This window comes from Mustela nivalis (assembly GCF_964662115.1).
Source record: "Mustela nivalis genome assembly, chromosome: 9".
NCBI lineage: Eukaryota > Metazoa > Chordata > Mammalia > Carnivora > Mustelidae > Mustela > Mustela nivalis.
Window position 1 is genome coordinate 111,457,097 of NC_139028.1, and position 22,050 is coordinate 111,479,146.

A 22,050-nucleotide genomic window follows, 5' to 3' on the forward strand; every position below is an offset into this window, starting at 1 on the left:
CAGCTCTCAGGAGTACGGTGATGGTTCTCTCTGTAGCTTGAACCTCCTTTGGGGTGTGTGAGCCATGGGGGTACCCCAGGAACCTCAGAATGATGTGGTGGTGGCTCCTGGCCACGGAGTATTAACTTCCCTGGCGGGGCAGGAGGGGATTGTTCTGGGCAGGTGTCTCCTCCACTCTCCTGTGACTGGCTGGGATTTGGTGAGGGGCTTGGAGGGGACCAAGAGCCTCGGCTGGAGCTGGGAACGAGTTCTTCACCTTTTACTCCTGGCAGCAGGCAGAGCTTGTGCGTCATCCAGCTCAAGGAAAAACAGGGGCCAGCCGGCTGAAGCATGCAGCGGAAGCAGGCACAGATACTGCTGGAGGTGATCCTGAAAGTTGCCACCGATCAGGGCCCCATTCTGGGGTTGTGCTTCCCCCTCTGGAGGGAAGTTTCCAGGCTCATGAAGTACTGCTGCACCCAGGTGTTCCCTGCCCGGAGGCAGCTGTGTGCACAGGGCCCAAAGCTTGGCCCTCAGAGCCATCAGCCCAGCCTTTCAGTTCTGGTACTAGGCAGTGCACTCACTCCACTGGCTGCGAAGGCCCTTCGACGCTCCCACCCAGAAATGACGACATGGCTAGTGAGGCTGACAGTCTTGCTGTAATTGGGAGAAAATGGGCTGCAGCGCGTTTGGCAGATTGAGTCACCAGCAGCCAAAGTTGGGGTTGTGTAGGCAGCTGAGGGGCTCAGGGCCCCTTGCCTCACATGGTGGAGAGAGGAAGAAGAAAGAGGTCAAATTCTAACCCAGATGGGAAAGTTGGTCCCGGGGGGCGGCTTCACTTCCTCTCCTCCCTCTCAGGAAGGTGGGGAAGGCCATCATCTCCCCTTGCTGCCCAAGTTTCCTTTGGAAGAGGCTGGGGAGTTTCTAAAAATCTCCTACCTAGTGGAGACAACCTCCCCGACCGGCCCCCCAGTTGGCCTCTGCTCCCTTCCAGCCACTTCACAGCAGAGTACAAATCCAGAACTGTGTGTTTCGAGGGCCTGAGGGTGGTGAGGGGAGGACAGGGTGGCCAGAGGCAAGGGGGCAGGGGGCAGGGGCAGTGGCCATTCTCAGCAGTTCCAGGGAAACAGGGCCTTTCTCCCAAGCACCCTGCACAAGGCTCAGTGACAGCTCTGGCCACCTGCCCTCCCAAAGGGGTTCCAAACCCCGATGGAGTGCCTCAGAGCGGAGAAGGTTCAGGCAAGGAAGACCACAAAGATGATGAAGAAGACAATGAGGATAAGGAAGATTTTGACCATGAGCCACCGGTTCGAGGTGACCGACTGGAAGTACTTGAGGATCTCTGAATGGGCGGCCTCAACATCCAGCTGGGCTCCGAGCACGTTCTCGTCGATTCTGGGGGTGGGGCGGAAGAAGAGGAAACAGAAGACCACGATTAAAAAGACTGCTGTTGGGGCGCCTGGGTGGCTCAGTGGTTAAGCCGCTGCCTTCGGCTCAGGTTATGATCTCAGGGTCCTGGGATCGAGTCCCGCATCGGGCTCTCTGCTCGGCAGGGAGCCTGCTTCCTCCTCTCTCTCTCTCTGCCTGCCTCTCTGCCTACTTGTGATTTCTGTCAAATAAATAAATAAAATCTTAAAAAAAAAAAAAAAAAAAAAAAAGACTGCTGTTGAAGGAGATTTACCAACATGGAAAGAGGGTCGCGATAATGTGGGAGTGAGAAGTATTTCCATACAGTACGATCCCATTTTTGTGTATATATGCTTGTATATAGAAAGAGCTCTGGGGGGCGCCTGGGTGGCTCAGTGGGTTAAGCCGCTGCCTTCGGCTCGGGTCATGATCTCAGGGTCCTGGGATCGAGTCCCGCATCGGGCTCTCTGCTCAGCGGGGAGCCTGCTTCCTCCTCTCTCTCTCTCTGCCTGCCTCTCTGCCTACTTGTGATCTCTCTCTGTCAAATAAATAAATAAAATCTTTAAAAAAAAAAAAAAAAAAAGCTCTGGAAGGGTAGTGGGGATGAGGCTTGGCTCTGGTGTGAAGATCAGCTCTGCAACTTATTAGCTTGTGATTCTGAGCCGGTCATTTAATTTAACCTCCAGACTCATTTCCTTCCACTGCAAAGGAGGGAAAATGAGAATGAACCCAACACAGCATCTGGGGTTGTTGTCGGCCTCAAATGGTTAACAAAATGCCCAGCCCACACTAAAAGCCCCCCCATGTCAGCTATTATAAATCTTCGCTTGTCAGTGTTTATTGATTTTTGTCTAATGAGTAACACTGCATTTGTAATATGGGAGAAAGTGCTCACAGACCCCTGCAGTCAGGAAATCCTGGTTCTGAGTGAGACAGGAAGAAAAACTTAATGATACAGACAGGAAGTCAAGAGATAGGAAAAGCCCTACTATTAGGAGAACATGTTTCTCCCAGGAACGTCCATCTCTTGAGAGGCGCCTGAGGAAAAGAAAACATTTCTTGGCTACCCGGAATAGGCAACAATCCTGAGAACCCAATACAAACCCGGGCTTTTGCAAAGGGAGGCCCCGGAAGCAGAGACTGCGGTGAGCTGTGAGGACAGAGAAGTGGGAGCCTGATAATCCAGTTGGAACAAGGAAAGCAGAGCCTGGGCCAGCGGCTGCAAGCCCCAGGCCCCCAGAAGGTAGTCATGAGGCCTGCGAACTACTCTGTCCAAGCGTAGGAGCCCAAGGGTGCCTGGCTGGCTCGGTCAGAAGACCATGCCTTTCTGGGGGCACCTGGGTGATTCAGTCTGTTGAGCTTCTGACTTTTCGTTGTGGTTCAGGTCATGATCTCCAGGTCCTGGGGTCGAGCCCCAGGTCAGGCTCCATGCTCAGTGGCGTGTCTGCTGGGATTCTTTCTCTCCCTCGGCCCCCCTCTGCTCACATTCTCTCTCTCATGAATAAATCTTTTTTTTTTTTTAAGGTTTTATTTATTTTAGAGAGATGGCAGGGGGAGAGGGAGAGAGAGAATCTGAAGCAGATGCCCCCTCAGTGTGGAGCCCGATGCAGGCCTTGATCTCACAACACAAGATCATGACCAGAGCTGAAATCAAAGAGTCAGATACTTAACTGAGTGACCCAGGTGCCCCAAATAAATATATCTTAAAAAAAAAAAAAAAAAGGAAGAGCATGCGACTCTTGATGTTGGGGTCATGAGTTCGAGCCCCATGTTAGATAGAGATTACTTAAATAAGTAAATAAACTTTAAAAAAGGCCCAAATACAGGAGTCTAGACTGTACGTGATGCCCTATTTGTATCCGAGTGGCTAACTGAAGTATCAGGTTTCCTACCTTTGGACTGTCATTTCATTTCTCATTATGGGTACAACTGACATTTCATATCCAAGAAAGCTCATCTTGGCAATCATGAATGGCTTTGCTTAACAAAAACGTATACACAGTAAATGCAGTCTGGAGTAAGAAAGACTTTAAGTCAGAGTCCATGAATGTAAACTAATGGGAAAGGGGCGCCTGGGTGGCTCAGTGGGTTAAAGCCCTCTGCCTTCGGCTCAGGTCATGATCCCAGGGTCCTGGGATCGAGTCCCGCATCGGGCTCTCTGCTCAGCGGGGAGCCTGCTTTCTCTTCTCTCTCTCTCTCTCTGCCTGCCTCTCTGCCTACTTGTCATCTCTGTCTGTCAAATTAAAAAAAAATAAATAAAAAAAATAAACTAATGGGAGGGAGCTCTGGGGAGGGAATTAGGGGTCCGTGGGACACTCAGAGATAGTAGTGGGGAGCAGAAGACAGATATGAGGGCCCACAAATGTGGCCTGAAAAGGAGAAGGGTGAAGAAAACAGGGAAAAAGCTCGGTGAGGAGGCTGAAGGAATGTCTTACGGAAAGAAAGTAAAACTATAGAGGGAAGGAATCAAGCATTAAGAAGCTGGAGTCTGGAAGGGACGCCTAGGTGGCTCAGTTGGTTGAGCAGCTGCCTTCGGCTCGGGTCATGATCCCAGCGTCCTGGGATCGAGTCCCGCATCGGGCTCCTTGCTCGGCAGGGAGCCTGCTTCTCCCTCTGCCTCTGCCTGCCATTCTGTCTGCCTGTGCTCGCTCGCTCTCTCCCTCTGATAAATAAATAAAATCTTAAAAAAAAAAAAAGAAGCTGGAGTCTGGATGAAAAAAAAAAAAAAAAAGAAGCTGGAGTCTGGGGTGCCTGGGTGGCTCAGTGGGTTAAAGCGCTGCCTTCAGCTCAGGTCATGATCCCAGGGTCCTGGGATCGAGCCCCACATCAGGCTCTCTGCTCAGCGGGGTGCCTGCTTCCTCCTGCCTCCTTATGATCTCTGTCAAATAAATAAATAAAATCTTTAAAAAAAAAAAAAGAAGAAGAAGAAGCTGGAGTCTCAGGGCGCCTGGGTAGCTCAGTGGGTTAAACATCTGCCTTTGGCCCGGGTCAAATCCCAGGATCCTGGGATCGACGCCCTGCATTGGGTTCCCTGCTCATTGGAAAGTCTGCCTCTGCCTCTCCCCTGCTCATGCTCACTCTCTCGCTCTCAAATAAATTCTTTTTTTTTTTTTAAGATTTTATTTATTTATTTGACAGGCAGAGACCATAAGTAGGCAGAGCGGCAGGCAGAGAGCGAGGAGGAAGCAGGCTCCCTGCTGAGCAGAGAGCCCGATGTGGGGCTCGATCCCAGGATCCTGGGATCATGACCTGAGCCGAAGGCAGAGGCTTTAAACCAGCGAGCCACCCAGGCGCCCCTCAAATAAAATCTTAAAAAAAAAGAAGAAGCTGGAGTCTCAGGGTGCCTAGGTGGCACAGTCAGTTAGGTGTCCAACTCCTGACTTCTAGCTCAGGTCATGATCTCAGGGTTGTGAGACTGAGCCCCAAACTGGGCTCCCCACTCAGCCTGGAGTCTGCTTGTCTCTTGCCCTCCCCCTCAGCACCTCCCTATCTCCCCTGCCCTTGTGCATGTGTGACCGCTTTCTAATAAATCAATCTTAAAAAAAAAAAAAAAAAAAAAAAAAAGCTGGAGTTTGACTGACCGGCAAGGATACATGCTCAGAGTGAGGGAGAGGCATGAAAACCCAGAGGATGAGAAAGCTGAGTTTAAGTCAGGGAAGACGACAAAAGGGAGGTTGAATGGAGAAGGACGGTAAGCCCAGGAACTGGAAAGACTATCTGACCGTGATTAGGAAAACTGGAATTTTAGCTTTCGGAGTGTCAATTTGCCAAAGGCTTCATAATGATTGATAGGAGTTGGGTCATATTCAGAGGATATGGAAGCTACTTTTAAGGAGCTCCATGTTGGGACACCTGGGTGCTCAGTGGGTTAAGCGTCTGCTTTTGGCTCAAGTAATGATCCCAGGACCCTAGGACAGAGTCCTATATTGGGCTCCTTGCTCAGCAGGAAGCCTGCTTCTCCCTCTGCCTGCAGCTCCCTCTGCTTGTGCTCTCTCAAATATACAAAATTAAAAAAAAAAAAAAAAAAAAAAAAAAAAAAAAAGGAGCTCCACGTGGCCAGCTTTAGAAAATCTGACTCTATGATGAAAAACGATGATGGCTGGGGGCGCCTGGGTGGCTCAGTGCGTTAAGCCTCTGCCTTCAGCTCAGGTCATGATCTCAGGATCCTGGGATCAAGCCCTGCATCGGGCTCAGCGGGGAGACTGCTTCCCTTCCTTTCTCTCTGCCTGCCTCTCTGCCTACTTGTGATCTGTCTGTCAAATAAATAAAATCTTTAAAAACAATTTAAACAAATAAATAAAATCTTTAAAAAAAATTTAAAAAAAGGGGCGCCTGGGTGGCTCAGTGGGTTAAGCCGCTGCTTTTGGCTCGGGTCATGATCTCAGGATCCTGGGATCAAGCCCTGCATCGGGCTCAGCAGGGAGACTGCTTCCCTTCCTCTCTCTCTGCCTGCCTCTCTGCCTACTTGTGATCTGTCAATAAAATAAAATCTTTTAAAAAAATTTAAACAAATAAATAAAATCTTTAAAAAAAATTTAAAAAGAGGGGCGCCTGGGTGGCTCAGTGGGTTAAGCCGCTGCTTTTGGCTCGGGTCATGATCTCAGGATCCTGGGATCAAGCCCTGCATCGGGCTCAGCAGGGAGACTGCTTCCCTTCCTCTCTCTCTGCCTGCCTCTCTGCCTACTTGTGATCTGTCAATAAAATAAAATCTTTTAAAAAAATTTAAACAAATAAATAAAATCTTTAAAAAAATTTTAAAAGAAAAAAGAGAAAACGGTGATGGTAATGGATTACAGTACATCGGATACGAAAAAGAAATCCATTATTCCCAGTAATGTTTAAAGAGAGAAGGCTCCTGTTTTACAGAAGGGTGCAGCTAGTAAATGTAGAAGGGATGAATTAGAGGGGTGCCTCGGTGGTTCAGTGGGTTAAAGCCTCTGCTTTCGACTTGGGTCATGATCCCAGGGTCCTGGGATCAAGCCCCGCATTGGGCTCTCTGCTCAGCAGAAAGCCTGCTTCCCTTTCTCTTTCTGCCTGCCTCTCTGCCTAATTGTGATCTCTGTCAAATAAGTAAATAAAATCTTTAAAAAAAAAAAAAGAAGGGATGAATTAGAAAACTGCCACTTGGTCTCACACACAGTCACGCCTGTATCAGGCAAGGACTATCATGGGTCTAGGGAGGCGGACGTTCACAGGCATTCGAAGCGCCACTCTACAGATGACTTAGCCAGATGCTCACCGCATTAAACAAGTGACCAAACTTGCCATCGCCAATAAAGGAATAACCTCATCCAGTGCCCACTGGTAATAATCAGCTATGTAGCTGGCTAACAGTCTATAACCTAGATCCCATCATGAGGCAACACTGAGCTAACACACATGCAGGACCTTCTACAAGAGGCATTGGCCTCCTCCAAGAAAAGTCAGTGTCACAAGAAGCAAAACAGAGGGCAGACTAAAGAGACATATCAAATGCCAGGTGTGACCACTGCCTGGGTCTTAAATTCAAGGAAAAAAAGCTAAAAGCACTTGTTTTTAGAACAGCTGGGGAAATTTCAGTATGGACTAAACAGTGGGTAATGACAGAGAATTGTTTGTCATCTTAGGTATGATAGTGGCACTGTGGCTGTTCAGGAGAAAACCAATTCTGGAAGGGTGCCTGCTGAAGTCTTTAGGGATAAAAATGTCATGATCTTTGCACTTTCCGATGGTTCAGAGGAACAAAAAGGAGGGAAAGCAAATGTGAGAAAATATTAAGTGGGCAAATCTGAGTGAAAGGAACATAGTGTTCATTTGTATGATCCTTCCAACTTTTCTACTAGTTAGAAATCCTGTAAGTTACAAATCGGGGTGCAAAGCGAAACAATGGAGTAACAGGTCAGCAGTTTTCATACCTCAGAAAAAAAATAAGAATCACGTGCTGAGCATCCCCAAAATGCAGATTCTCATGTCTTATATTCAGAAAGTTTAGAATGGGGCCCAGGAATCTACATATTGAAGACTTTTGGACTAAATCAGTGGTTTCTTTTTTTTTTTTTAAACACATCGTGCTTCTTTCTTTTTTTTTTTTTAAAAGATTTTATTTATTTATTTGACAGATCACAAGTAAGCAGAGAGGCAGCCAGAGAGAGAGAAAGGAAGAAGCAGGCTCCCCACTGAGCAGAGAGCCCAATGCGGGACTCGATCCCAGGACCCTGAGATCATGACCTGAGCCGAAGGCAGAGGCTTTAACCCACTGAGCCACCCAGGCACCCCTAAATCAATGGTTTCTAAAAAGGGTGTTCAAATCCAGATCCACTGGCATGCAGGAAGCAAAGAGAAGAATGTCTATTTAAAAAATTTCATCCTTGGGGGCGCCTGGGTGGCTCAGTGGGTTAAGCCGCTGCCTTCGGCTCAGGTCATGGTCTCAGGGTCCTGGGATCGAGTCCCGCATCCGGCTCTCTGCTCAGCAGGGAGCCTGCTCCCCCCCCCCTCTCTCTCTGCCTGCCTCTCCATCTACTTGTGATTTCTCTCTGTCAAATAAATAAATAAAATCTTAAAAAAAAAAAAAAAAAAAAAAAAAGAAAGGTCATTTAAAAAAAAAAAAAAATTTCATCCTTGGGTGGCTCATTCAGTCAAGCGTCTGCCTTTGGCTCAGGTCATGATCTCCGGATCCTGGGATAGAGCCCAGCATCAGGCTCCCTGCTCAGAGGGGTGCCTGCTTCTCCCTCTCCCTCTGCTGCTCCCCTGACTCATGTGCACACACGAGCACATTCTCTCTCTCGCAAATAAAATCTTAAAAAAATAAACAAATACAATAAAAAAAAAAATTCATCCTTTCAAAATCTCCATTTCTTGTACACAGTTGCCCACAATTTTTCTCTTTTGTTATTTCCCTTTTGTGTTTCAATCCCCTGTAAAACTGCTTCTGAGCCATCCAACAGAAGTTGCTGCACTGATGCAATCACTCCCAGCCCCGCAGTCCCCTGGCTACCCTCCTCACCTCACACCTCCTTTTTCAGGGGCACCGAGAAACATCCACTCCTTTCGTCCTAAAATCCCCACCACCTCAGCTTCTAAGGACACATTTCTCTCCGCTTTCTTTTGTCATCTTTCTTAGCCGTCTTCCTCGGCCTCCTGGACAAATCCTTCCCCCTTCTCCCAGGACTCCTGGAGCCACAGGGATCTGTCCTGTCCTTTTTCTCACTTGACCCCTGTCTCGGGGTAGTCTCATCTATGTCCTCGGCTTCACCAGGAGGCCATGGACTCCCCCAAGTCCTTATCTCTAGCCCAGCCCTCTCTGCTGAGCCTCAGGCCACACAGCAAATGCCATTTGGAGGGCCCAGGGAGTCTGCCAGTCAGCACGTCCCGAACAAAGCTCGTTCCCCTCCCCCAGCATCCATCTACTTCTCCCTGAGAATGTGGCACACAGGTCCTCTGTGATCTAGCTCTGCCTCTTCAGCTTCCTCCCTCCCCACTCTGCCTGCCCGCCTGCCTGCCTGCCTGCTGTGTGCACTAAGTCTGCATTCCTGGAAGCCACCAAGCCCTTTTTCATTACTTAGCTGTTCTGGAATGGCCTTTCCTTTCCTTTGGCTGGCATTCCTCCTCAGGACTTAGTTTGCTATCTTTTATTTCTAGGAGAGGTACCTGGCCTGAGTTCCCTTACCTCCTTCTCTCTCTGCCCTTACCATCCTGAAGTGGAACTGTCAGTGCGTGTTTCTCCTACTAGACACGAGCGCCGCAAGGACCGGAACGGTCTTTCACCCTCCTATCCCCAGATCCAGCAGGACTAGCTCAGAGCAGCACCAGATGTTTGCTAAACCCATAAAGAAATGAACACTAACACTGAAAGACTCTTTCAAGGAAGACTAGAATGTAAGGTTGCAAGCAGATGCAGAGAATGTTAGCTACTTTTTTTTCAGGTTTTATTTATTTATTTGAGAGCAATCAAGAATGAGACAGATCACAGAGGGAGAGGAAGAAGGAGAAGCAGACTCACCAACTGAGCACGGAGCCCTATGCGGGGCTCGATCCCAGGACCCTGAGATCACGACCTGAACTGAAGGCAGACGCTTAACTGACTGAGCCACTCAGGTGCCCCTAATGTTAACTATTTAAAACACATAAAGGATGCAGAAAGAACCTAAGTAACTTTTTTTTTGTTGTTTTTTAAGATTTTACTAATTTATCCATCAGGGAGAGAGCACAAGCAGGGAGGCAGAGGGAGAAGCAGGCTCCCTATTGAGCAAGGAGCCCCATGCGGGACTTGATCCCAGGATCCCGGGATCGTGATCCAAGCTGAAGGCAGATGCCCAAATGACTAAGCTACCCAGGCATCCCAAACCCAAGTATCTTTTATGATTCCATTTCACAGAACCTATAACAATATTCTAATATACAAAGTACATCACAGCCTGAGGAGCTACGGTGTTTACGGAACCAACCCAGTAAGGAGTTCCCTAGGTCTCAGCTGAACCAGGGAAGAATCGGTCTTTTGAAGCCTCTTGATTCCAGGACCATGATGGCTAGACTCGTAGCACCTTATAAAGGGCTGGTACTATAGTCGATGAATAAATAAACAAACAAACATCCTTTAAGTAGCGGTTGCCAAACTCCTCCCCCTCCCACATCTCGTCCCCCGCCCTCCGCTCTGAGCGCTCCCTCCTACTGAACGGAGAACAGTGAACCAGTCTGAGGAATTGGGCACAGTCTGAGTCAATAACGGCCAAATGTCTCCTAAACGTCATGAGAGATATAGATATACAGATGCGAGAAACTCCGAGAACCCCGGGAAAGGGAAGTTCAACGAAAACGACATCAAGAGACGTAATAGTCAACTGCTGAAAATCAAAGACAAAACAAACCCACACAAACAAAAAAACAAACATACAAAAAAACCGGAAAAGCAGCCAGAGAAAAACACATTACATACAAAGCTGAAGTCATCACCACCTTCTCATTAAGAACAAGGAAGACCAAAGCTCAGTAGAGTGATACAGCTAAAGTGCCTGAAGAGTGAACCTGAAAACCAACCCAGAATTCTATATCCAGGGAAAACATCCTTCAAGAATGAAGGTGCAGGGGCACCTGGGTGGCTCAGTGGGTTAAGCCTCTGCCTTTGGCTTGGGTCATGGTCTCAGGGTCCTGGGATCAAGGCCGCATCAGACTCTCTGCTCAGCAGGGAGCCTGCTTCCCCCTCTCTCTCTCTTCCTGCTGCTTAAAAAAAAAAAAAAAATGGAATGACGTTTAGCTAAAATACCAACAAAAAAATTTTTGGTGGAATTTTGAAAAAAATTTCCATTGTTCAAAAGATGATAGAGAAAGAGGAACAAAAGGACAAAAAAAAAAAAAAAAAACCCAGGAAAAAAAGAAAGAGAAAGCAAATAGTAAAATGGTAAGCCTAAATCCAACCTTATTAAAAAGTACACTATTTTTTAAAAATTTATTTATTTGACAGAGAGAGAGAGATCACAAGCAGGCAGAGGCAGGCAGAGAGAGAGAGGAAGCAGGCTCCCTGCCGAGCAGATAGCCCGATGTGGGGCTCCATCCCAGAGCCCCGAAATCATGACCTGAGACTGAGCTACCCAGGCGCCCCCAAAAGTACACTATTTTTATGGAATCACAGAAGACTCTGAGTAGCCAAAGCAATCTTGAGAAAGAACACAGCTGGAGGCATCACATGCCCTAATTTCAACCTATGCCACAAAACTAGAGTGAGTCACCAGGACAGCCTGGTACGGGCGCAAATACAAACACATAGATCAACGCAACAGGAGAGAACACCCAGACATAAATCCACTCGTATGTGATCAATTAATCAGAGGAGGCAAGAATATAAACGGGGAAGACAGTCTCAGTGACAAATGTGTGGGGCGACTGCACAGCTACATGTGGAGAGTGACCCTGGACCACTTTCTTTCACCACATGCAAAAATTAATTCACGATGGATAAAAAACTTGAATGCAAGACCTGAAATCAATAAAAATTCTAGATGAGAACACAGGTGGCAGGTTCCTTGACATCACTTAGCAATATTTTTGGACCTGACTCCACAGGCAAGGGCCACAAAAGCAAAAATAACAAATGCGAGTACATCAAACTAAAAAGCTTTGGCACAGAGAAGAAACTATCAACAAAGTTCTTTCTTACTGAACAGGAGAAAAGTTTGCAAGTCATTTATCTGATATGGGGCAAGCATCCAAAATATATAAAGACTCCATATAGGGACGCCTGGGTGGCTCAGTTGGTTGGACGACTGCCTTCGGCTCAGGTCATGATCCTGGAGTCCCGGGATCGAGTCCCGCATCGGGCTCCCAGCTCCATGGGGAGTCTGCTTCTCTCTCTGACCTTCTCCTCACTCATGCTCTCTCTCACTGTCTCTCTCTCAAGTAAGTAAATAAAATCTTAAAAAAAAAAAAAAAAAAGACTGCATATAACCCAACAGCAAACCAACAGACAAACCAACCATCTAATTTAAAAATGGGCAGGAAATCTGAAGAGACATTTTTCCAAAGAAGACATCCAAATGGCCAAGAAGCACATCAGATGCTCAACACTGCTCATGATCAGAGAAAAACAAATCCAAACCACAAAGAGATAGTCACCTCATACCCGTCAGAATGGCTATCATTAAAAACAAAACAGGGGAGATGCCTGGGTGGCTCATTTGGTTGGACGACTGCCTTCGGCTCAGGTCATGATCCTGGAGTCCTGGGATCGAGTCCCACATCGGGCTCCCAGCTGCATGGGGAGTCTGCTTCTCCCTCTGACCTTCTCCTCGCTCATGCTCTCTCTCACTGTCTCTCTCTCTCTCAAATAAATAAATAAAATCTTTAAAAAACAAAACAAAACAAAAAAGGGGCACCTAGGTGGCTCAGGGGGTTAAGCCTCTGTCTTTGGCTCGGGTCATGATCTCAGGGTCCTGGAATCAAGTCCTGCATCGGGCTCTCTGCTCAGCAGGGAGTCTGCTCCCCCCCACCCTCTCTGCCTGCCTCTCTACTTGTCATCTTGCTCTCTGTCAAATAAAAATCTTAAAACAAAACAGGGGTACCTGGGTGGCTCAGTGGGTTAAGCCTCTGCCTTTGGCTTGGGTTGTGATCTCAGGGTCCTGGGATCGAGCCCCACATGTTGGGCGCTCTGTTCAGCAGGGAGCCTGCTCCTCTCTCTCTCTCTCTCTCTCTGCCTGCCTGTCTCCCTACTTGTGATTTCTGTCAAACAAATAAACAATATCTTAAAAAACTAAACAAAATAAAATAGCCAAAAAAAAAAAAATAATATATATATATATGTATGTATGTATGATGTATGTATGTATGTGCTGGTGAGGATGTGGAGAAAAGGAACCTTTGTGCACTGTTAGTGGGAATGCAAACTGATACAGCGACTCTGGGAAACAGTACAGAGGTTCCTCAAAAAATTAAAAATATAGCTATCACATGATCCACATGATCCAGTAATTCCATTTCTGGGCATTTATCCAAAGAAAAAGAAAACACTAACTCAGAAAGATAATATGCACCCCAATGTTCGCTGCAGCATTATCTACAATAGCCAAAACACAGAAGTGTAGGAGTCCACTGATAGAATGGATTTTTTTTTTTTTTAAGATTTTATTTACTGGGGCGCCTGGGTGGCTCAGTGGGTTAAAGCCTCTGCCTTTGGCTCAGGTCATGATCCCAGGGTCCTGGGATCCAGCCCCTGCTCAGCGGGGAGTCTGCTTCCTCCTCTCTCTCTGCCTGCCTCTCTGACTACTTGTGATCTCTCTGTCAAATAAATAAAAAATTAAAAAAAAAAGATTTTATTTACTTATTTGACAGAGAGATAGAAAAGAAGCACAAACAGGCAGAGCGGCAGAAGCAGGCTCTCCACTGAGCAGGGAGCCCAATGCTGGGCTCCATCCCAGGACCACCTGAGCCAAAGGCAGCCTGAGCCATCCAGGTGCCCCATGATCCCTTTCTTAACATGTCATCCCACCATAATTCTCCACGTATATCTTATCACTACCTGAAAATTTCTTGTCAACTCTTTTATTTTATTTATTTATTTTTTAAGATTTTATTTATTTATTTGACAGAGATCACAAGTAGGCAGGTAGGCAGGCAGAGAGAGAGAGGAGGAAAGAGGCTCCCTGCTGAGCAGAGAGCCCAACACGGGGCTCGGCCCAGGAACCTGAGATCATGACCTGAGCCGAAGGCAGCGGCTTAACCCACTGAGCCACCAGGTGCCCCTTGTCAACTCTTTTAAACAGCTGTGCTCACCCACCCTCCTGAATCTCACCCTTACGCTATAGAGATGTCATGGTTCTACTCATCGGTGTATCCTCAGCACCTAGAACAGCACCTGACCAGAAACACACACTCCATGAACACTTGTTGAAGGAACCCCGTGGGTAGGCCGGATTCCCTCTACTCTTTCGAAGGGCAGCAAGCTGTCCCTGGGGGCCTTTAGGATGTCACCCCACAGGAACAGAAGGCTCTTCTGCCCGGGGTAAAAGAGAGTCTCACCTCTGAATGGTTTCTTCCTGCTCCTTAACCATGTGTGCCAACTGCTGAAAGATGGAGCCCAGCTCGACAATTGTGGACTCGATGTTCTGCATGGTGTCTGCCCGGCTCTGGATGTAGGAATCCTTCAGGGGAGAGACAGCACCCATGAACTCTCGGAGCTTCCTCAGCGGAGGGCCTGCTTCTTCAGGACCCCTTCCCAGCGTGGCCACTCTACTCAACGCACATTTCACACACTTGCTAAGGATAGATGAGCATCTCCTCCCCAGTTCTGAGCCCAGGTACCTGCTCATCAATGAGCTGCAGCTGCTGGCTGGTCCGAGAATCCATCATGTCAATGGCCACATCCCCGGAGGCACGAGACTCTGCCCCCAAAACCACAGCACTGCCCCCTGGGAAAAGAAAGAAAAGGCACTTTGTAGTGCTTGAAAGCAGGTTCAAAGCCCACATGCTCTGGGTTTGAATCCCAGCGCAGGCACTTCCTAGCCTTGTGACCCTGGACAAGTCATTTAATCTCACTGGGCCTCAGTTTCTTCCCCTTTAAATGATGCATAATAAGGGGCGCCTCAGTGGCTCAGTGGGTTAAAGCCGCTGTCTTCGGACTGGGTCATGATCTCAGGGTCCTGGGATCGAGCCCCACATCGGGCTCTCTGCTCAGCGGGGAGTCTGCTTCCTCCTCTCTCTCTGCCTACTTGTGATCTCTGTCAGATAAATAAATAAAATCTTTTAAAAATAAATAAATAAATAAATAAATGACGCATAATAATAGTGGCTTTCTCTGAGGTGGTGGTGAAAATTAAATGAGAGAATGTGAACGAATAATAAAAATGTTAGAGGCATTCTAGTGCACAGGACTGAAGTCAGCCCCAACAGTGAGAACGTGGGAGACTAAGTGTGGGTCGTGAAAGCCAGCCGTGGGGTTTGACCTCTGAGAGAGAAATCCTGGCATCTCAAGGATGCCTGTCCATTCTACGCACACCCTGCCCTCGCGGGGTTAGAGGATGCCATCACAGACACGGTCACTGAGTCTTACCCCTCAGGGCTCCCTGCACTGCTGGTGACTTACCCAGGTGGTTGGGGGCCAAGGGCAGGGCTGACACAGGTGCCCGGGAGAACTGTTCCCGCCGATTCCTCTGCTGCTTCAGGTTCTGGGGTTGGGGAAGAAATGCAAAGGTCCCGAGGCCTCTGGGAAGCAGGCATGTTAGAGAGACCCTCCTGTCGGCCTATGACACTGCATGACACTGTTACCCGTACCCCTCCACTGTTCCTTCCCCATCTCCCTTGGGCCCTTACCCCGATTCCTATGCCTCCTACACAGATGCTTCTTACCTCTGTCCTCACTTCTAAAACTGATTTGAAGTCATTGGACATCGAGGCCAGTTTTGACTAGAACAAAAGGAGAGAGGGTTGGCCAAAGAAGACAGTCTCTTTCTCCCTTCTGCCTCCCCCTCCACCGACTCCAGGTCCCACCTGCAGGGAGACCACGATGGTGTTGGAATGGGTTTGCAGGTGCCGGCCACTCTGGCTGCCCTTGGCCCTCACAAAGTCCTGAAGCTGGGCAATTTGTTTGTTGAGGCTGTTGATGTCCTACGGAGAGCCAAGAGAAAAACTGTTAACAAAGGGGTCCTCGGCCAACGTCTCTCCCTCATGGACAGCTCCAGTAAGGACGACAGGGTGGAAGTTACGAACGATGGGGAGGGTATTTCAAAGTCAGACCAGAAGGGGCTTCTGGGATGGTCCAAGCTCCGGACTTTGCTCTGGCTCAGTCTCTGCGGAGTAGAGCCAGAAGAGGCAAAATCTGGTCTCATCCATTTCTAAATAACTGACTTTACCCCCTTCACCCTCTGACTCAACTTTACCTGCGAGGCCAGACATGTGACCAGAGAACTACTTCGAAGGCCATGATCTCACACCCAGTGCACGCTGGCCAGCAGAGCACTGTACGGCAGTCAGGAAAAGGGAAGAGTCAAAGACTCCGTGTGTCCCGGAAGCATCAACAAAACGCCTCTTATACACAAAACTCCTTTCAAAAGCCATTATAGCAAAAGAGTAAAAGCTGTGACTTGTCCAAGGTCACACATGATGAGGTAAAGTAGCACAGCCCGGCCTTCTACACCAGACCAAGGCATCCTCCGCTCCCCAATCTGGCTTGTCAAGACAGAGACAAAGGAGATGGCTGGGGCGTAGCAGAGAAAGTCTGCCCAGGGGATAAGGGGGAGGCACACACTGAAGACAAACTAGATTAGGCAACTTCTAGAATTCCTCTAACAGTCCCCCCACTTAGCAATCCAGCCACAAGCATTCGAGAGCCACGGACGATATCCACAGCTGACTGGTCTGGCCCTTTGGAGCTGATACAACCTCCTTACAGCCCCACGTCCAAAACCGCACTCCACGGCTTCTCCCCATAAAATCTCGTCCCCCAGAGTTCTACCTCGGAAAAATGGTACCACTTCCCACGAAGGCACCCAGGCTGGAAGTTTCTAAGTCACATACTCATACCTCCTAAGCCCATCTCTCTGCCACAACACAACCACAGTCTACGGGTCACTTACCGGGCACCGAGCGCCTGTGTCTCTGTGCCACACAGCGCGCTAGGCAGCTTGCGACTTTCTTTGCCCTTACACTCACCACAGAAAACAACTCCCAACTCCCTGCCAAAAGCTGTTCCCCCCTCTCCCTATTTTTCCCTTCTGGCAAATGGCACCACCAGTCGCCAGCTGCTCAGACCAGACGCAAGAGAGCCATCCCCATGTCCTCTCTTTCCCCTTAATCCATACGGAGCCTCTGCGGGAGCCCACAGAGAACCCGGCTGAGCCGGAACAGACGCTCCGAATCGGGCCGCTCACCTCCTTCCCCACGAAACCTGCCCTGGACCCTATTGTCACCTTCTCTTAACATTCGCCAAGAGCCTCCTAAGTGACTTTCCCCTTGCAGCCTGCCCTCGCCCATTCACCCTCGACACAGCGAGCAGAGTGAGCTTTTGAACCAGAAACGGAGCACTTCACTGCTCTGCTTAAAATCTTCCAAGAGTTTTCCACTAAATTTAGAACACAAGCCAAACTCCTTCCCTGGCGGACGCAGACGTCACAGGCTCTGCGCATTTCCCTGACCTCCCCCCTCCGGGTCTCCTCATTCGTTGCGGTAACCGCACTGCACTCCCTCTGTGTTTCGGAGGCGCGCTAAGGCGGCCCGCCCTGCACAGCCTTTCCCTTTGCTAGTCCCACTTTCTGAAAAGTGCTCCCGCCACATCTTTGGAAGATGCTTTTTCATCACCATTCGGGTCTCAATGCCCCTTCTCACGGGCCATCCTAGATCACCTCCATCTACTAAGACCCCAGCCGGAGGAACTCAATTTATTTCTTTAATAGGATTCACCACCCTGAAATTGTTTTTTCTATCTACTTGTCTAGTGTCTCTCCCTCTCCCTCCCCTCCCCCTCTCGCAAATAAATAAATAAATAAATAAGGAAGCAAGGAAAGGAGAGAGAGAAGAGGGAACCCCCCCAGGGCAGGTACCGCACCTGTCCTGCTCCTGCTCACTGCTGAATCCCCCAGAACCAGGCAGCTATAGGTCACCCAATAATGTGACTCCAAAAATAAACAACTGAATTCCCACAACCACCCTCCGAGGTAGGTGCTGCGACCATCATACGGGAACCGAAGCTCAGAGTAGTTAGATGGCTTACCCAACGCTACACCATAGTTGGTGAACTTGGGATCTGAACTCTTCTGTCTGAAACCAGGCAGTGGTTCTTCAAAGCCTATGCAAGAGTGACCCAGTAGATGGTGGCATCCTCTCTCTACTCCCCCACAAGGCACCTCGTGAACACGGCTGCCCCCGGACAGCAGTAGAACCTCCTCCCTAGCCTCTTTGCCCACCCGTGCTCCAGACTGGGTTTTTTCCCCCTTTATGGTCATTCAACTTCAAGTTTCATGCTCTTAACATTGTGCTGGGAGAGGAAGGAATCACAACGGTACAGATTCTGCTATCCGGGGGCCTTCCAGATAGACTATGCTCCAGATTCTTAGCGTCCTTGTAACATCTGGCAGTCAGGGATTCCATGCTCCTTACCCAGGCCCACAAGGAGCTTCCCAACCAGCCACCGATCTACCCACCCAGCCTCATCTCCTGTGACCAGCCAACCAGTCAACTAACACTGAGCACCTTCTCTACACCAGACACTAGTACGGGCATTTGGGATACATCTGTGAACAAGCAGGAAGAAAAAAAAAAAATCTCTGTTCTTGTGGCACTTACAGTTTTTTCTTTTCTTTATTTGGGGGTGGGGGGATGAGGTAGATGGGAGGGAACAAAACCAATAAAGGTAAGTCAGTCAATGACAGAGAATGTTAGAAAGGATCCAGTGCTATAACCAGAAAAACAGCAAGGTAAGGAGATCACAGGTGCAAGCACTGATGTACTAACAGCACGCTCAGGGTAGGCTTCCCTGGGCAGGTAACAGCTCATCAAAAACTTCAACCTTCTCTGTTATAAGCTGGGCCACTGCACACACTGTTTCTTCTGTTGGAATGTTCTTCCACGGCCTGCAGGCAAGTCTTGAAACCAGTTCAGACTTCACTCCCTCTAGAAAATCTGCCCCAGGGTCCCCAGACCGTCTCATTCATCTTTTTGTAAGGTCTAGACCCCTTGCCTTCTCCTCACTGTAAGTCTGAGTTTGTGGGACTGGCTACCTTTTGGAGACAATAAGCCCTGAAGGCGGAAATCTTGCCTCGAGCTTTTGTACTGTGCTTTGTACACAGCTGATGGCCAACACATGAGCAGGATGTCTGGGGCTGGCTCTGGAAACTTGCTCTGGACCTCCGTGATAACGGCGACTTGCAGCGCGATCTGATGGGAACGCAGGATCCTGAGGGCCAGCAGCTCACCTGTTTGATGATGTAAGTCAGCTCCTCGATCTCCACCGCTTTATCATCGAAGAGGGACTTGCGCTTTGCCACTGCAGAGACAAAGGAGGCCACGACGGGGGAGGTCAGAGACCAGGCTCAGGGAGAACGGTTCCTCAGCCCTCTCTGGTTCACTGTCCCATCTCTGAAAGACCCCAAGAACACTCACAGATTGTCAGCTTCTCCAGCTTGGCAAATGTGTTGCTGAGGTCTTTCCCAATGCGCCTGGAAACGAGCATCAGTGAGGGCACCACGGGAAAGGGCAGGACAGGGCCTATTCCCACATTAGCTCCAGCAAAACTGAGCTGCGGCCCTCCCTCACAGCCAAGGCCCCCCGAGGCAAGCCTACTGCTCCCGGACCCTGGAGCACCCCACCACGTAACCTCTCAACTTACTTGGCCATGAGGGTAAATTCACTGCGCTGCCGGACAGCACGCAGAGCTGGCTTGTTTGTCTGGATTCCATTCTGAAATACAACGTCAAGGAGTGACACTTTAGCTCCCCCTCCCCATTTCCAGCTCTCACTGCTTCTTAGGTATCAGCTACATTCTCCCAAGGACCTCCACCGGATGGTCCAAGTTTATCAGTAGCGGTCATTTAGAGCTCAGATCTGAACCTGGGCAAATCTTGACTCCACCACTTATTAGCTGGGGTTTGGCGGAAGTGACTTAAACCATTCTGAATCTGTTTTCTCTTGCGTAAAAAGAAGACAATCCACACACCTCCTGTTGTTGCTGCTAAAATTAAACAGCATGAGGGCCATAAAGTATTTTAGTTAGATGCCTCAGACATTGTAAGCACTAAATAAATGATAGGCACCATTGCCATTTTAGTTCTCCGATCAGGAAATCAAAGAGGATAACTGGAAAGCTCTTGGAGATCATACAGAAAAGCAGTTGTTAAGACCTGAGCAGTAAAAATACTTAAAATTACAGTCACTCAGGTCCCACTTTGATTCAAGATGTGTGGACTGAAAGGGAATCTAATTTGTAAAAAAGCATTCCAAAGTAATTTTGGTAAAAACTACTTATCAAAAAAAACTGTTTTAGGGGCGCCTGGGTGACTCAGTCAGTTGACCCTCTGCCTTCAGCTCAGGTCATGATCTCAGGGTCCTGGGATCAAGCCCTACATCCAGCTTCCTGCTCAGCAAGGAGTCTGCATCTCCCTCTGCCTCTGCCCCTCTGCCTCCCCCTGCCTGTGCTCTCTCGCTCGCACTCTCTCTCTGTGTCAAATAAATAAATAAATAAATGCTTTAAAAAAAAAAAAAAAGGCTTTCATTTGATAGATGTAAAAACTGAGGTCCAGGGGCATCAGTTGGCTAAACCTCTGACTCTTTCTCTTTTCTTAAAGATTTATTTGATTTGATTTGATTTGACAGATAGAGATCACAAGTATGCAGAGAGGCAGGCAGAGACAGAGTGGAGGAAGCAGGCTCGATGCAGGGGCTCAAGCCCGATGGGGGGCCTCCGGCCCAGGAACCTCAGATCATGACCTGAGCCAAAGGCAGAGGCTTAACCCACTGAGCCACCCAGGCGCCCTTAAATCTCTGACTCTCGATCGCAGTTCAGGTCTTGATCTCAGGGTTAGGAGTTCAAGCCGCACACTGGGATCCACACGGGACATGGAGTCTACTTTAAATCAAAAACAAAAAAGCCCCACACCTCCCTGCTCACCACCACCACCACCCCGCCCCCGCCAAAAAAACCCCTGAGACCCAACTAGACTAAGTTTCCTGTGGCCACAGAGCAAATTTATGGTAGGACTACTCCGGAACTAGAACTCAAAGTCCCTGTCTCTGAGCTAAAGGCTCTTTCTAGAACGTGTTCCTTATCCACTCCAAATATACTGCAGCCACCTCTCATCCTGAAATATTCCTTGGAAGATTAGCAACTCCTACCCTCTGGGGGAATTTCTCACAGAAAACTTTAGATACTTGCATCCAGATAGCTGACCCACCCCTTTTCTGTTGCTGAGTAGATCCTACAGCCCCTCCAAACCAGATCAGTTCTGCAAGAGGTCACCATCCCCCACCCCCAAATTATGTCTATCAACAGTGCTGGAGCACAGCCTCTCTCAGATTTCGCTAAGGCTCACTGCTGCCTTTTCCACTCCTGGTCCTTACCTGACGGCTCTGCAGGGACTTGCAGGCGGACAGGAACTCCTGGGTCCGATCCCGGCAGGACATGGTGTTGGGAGGGGGAGGGACCAGGGCCACTGGGGGGGGCAGAGGGGCGATGTCGCTGCTGCTACTGCCAGCAGTTGCAGGGGACAGGACCTGTGTCTTTGAGAGACCCAGGTAGACACCCTGATCCGTGTTCTTAGACCCGTAGCGTTTCCGCGGGATCATTGAGACGCATAACCTCGGACTGTTGTGGAGGGGAGAATGTCATTCCCCAGGCAGCCTCCTTCCCCACAAATCCCCCGCCCCCAACACACACACCCCAGTAAATCCTCGGGCCCCTTCTGCACTTGGCACGGACTTTCGCGCCCAAAGCCACCCGCAGATCCTGGGACCGGCCCAAGGCGGACAGGTCCCCGCTCTCCAGCCCAAATGGTCCCGCTCCTCACACTCTACCAACTTGGCTCCGGCAGCCAGAGCGCGGGCCGGGGGCCTTGAAGCAGGACAGGACCAGAGGCAGGTCCCGTGGCACCGAGGCGCCAGCCCGGCCTGTGCAACTGCCCCAGGCCCTAATCGGGCCCTCTCGTATCCGCGGATCCCTTCGACTCCTGAGGGAGAAACGGTGACCGACCTCCCGAGAGGGACCCACTTCGGTGGGCGGAGGGGGGCGAAAAAAAATCTCTAGGTGTTTATTTGAAACAGGAAGTCCCACCCCCGCCCAAGTCCCGCCTTCTGGAGGACTGTAGCCACTGATTAGGTAATGCCGACGTCTTTCTCAACAGGGACTTCCCTGATTGGACGGCGAAGTATTCCCTCACCCCGAGCCGGGCCGGCAGGACTGGCCCGCTCGCTCCAGGTTCCCTTCCCCCCTCCCGTCGCCGCCCCCGGAAAGCCGCAGCCCGGAGCGGACACGACGGCCAGACCCCTTCTAGAGCGAGTTCTACCTCCTCTCTGCCTCCTGCCGCCGCCGCCGCTGCCACAGTCTCCCGGGTGGTCACCGCCTCCTCTCCAAGCCAGGTAGCCGCCGAAATCCGACCAGACTGGAAGCCGCCACGTCACCCACACGTAACCCCTCCCCCGGTGACGAGAGGGCGGTGCCACGCCTTTTGGAGCACAGGGACTCGAGAGACACGCCCCCCCACCCAAACGCAAGAGCGA

The 22,050-nt window shown here is 49.5% G+C and overlaps 1 protein-coding gene across 4 annotated transcripts; it reads right to left on the minus strand.

Moving 5' to 3' along the window:
* Positions 1 to 619: 619 nt before the first annotated feature.
* Positions 620 to 22,028, minus strand: STX5 (syntaxin 5). 4 transcript variants are annotated; one of them, XM_082748168.1, is made up of 11 exons: positions 21,837 to 22,028; positions 20,896 to 21,139; positions 19,169 to 19,239; positions 18,943 to 18,998; positions 18,756 to 18,826; positions 15,337 to 15,453; positions 15,196 to 15,252; positions 14,933 to 15,014; positions 14,152 to 14,258; positions 13,870 to 13,991; positions 620 to 1,374 (listed from the first exon to the last, which is right to left on the minus strand). In XM_082748168.1, exons 2-11 carry the CDS (start codon positions 21,118 to 21,120, stop codon positions 1,215 to 1,217), a joined length of 1,068 nt encoding a protein of 355 aa, XP_082604294.1. In that variant the 5' UTR covers positions 21,121 to 21,139; positions 21,837 to 22,028; the 3' UTR covers positions 620 to 1,214. The 4 variants fall into 4 exon arrangements, with proteins under 4 accessions (XP_082604294.1, XP_082604295.1, XP_082604296.1 ...); XM_082748169.1 differs by having other exon boundaries at positions 20,896 to 21,054; positions 21,837 to 21,997; XM_082748170.1 differs by having other exon boundaries at positions 20,896 to 20,987; positions 21,837 to 21,979.
* Positions 22,029 to 22,050: the final 22 nt, after the last annotated feature.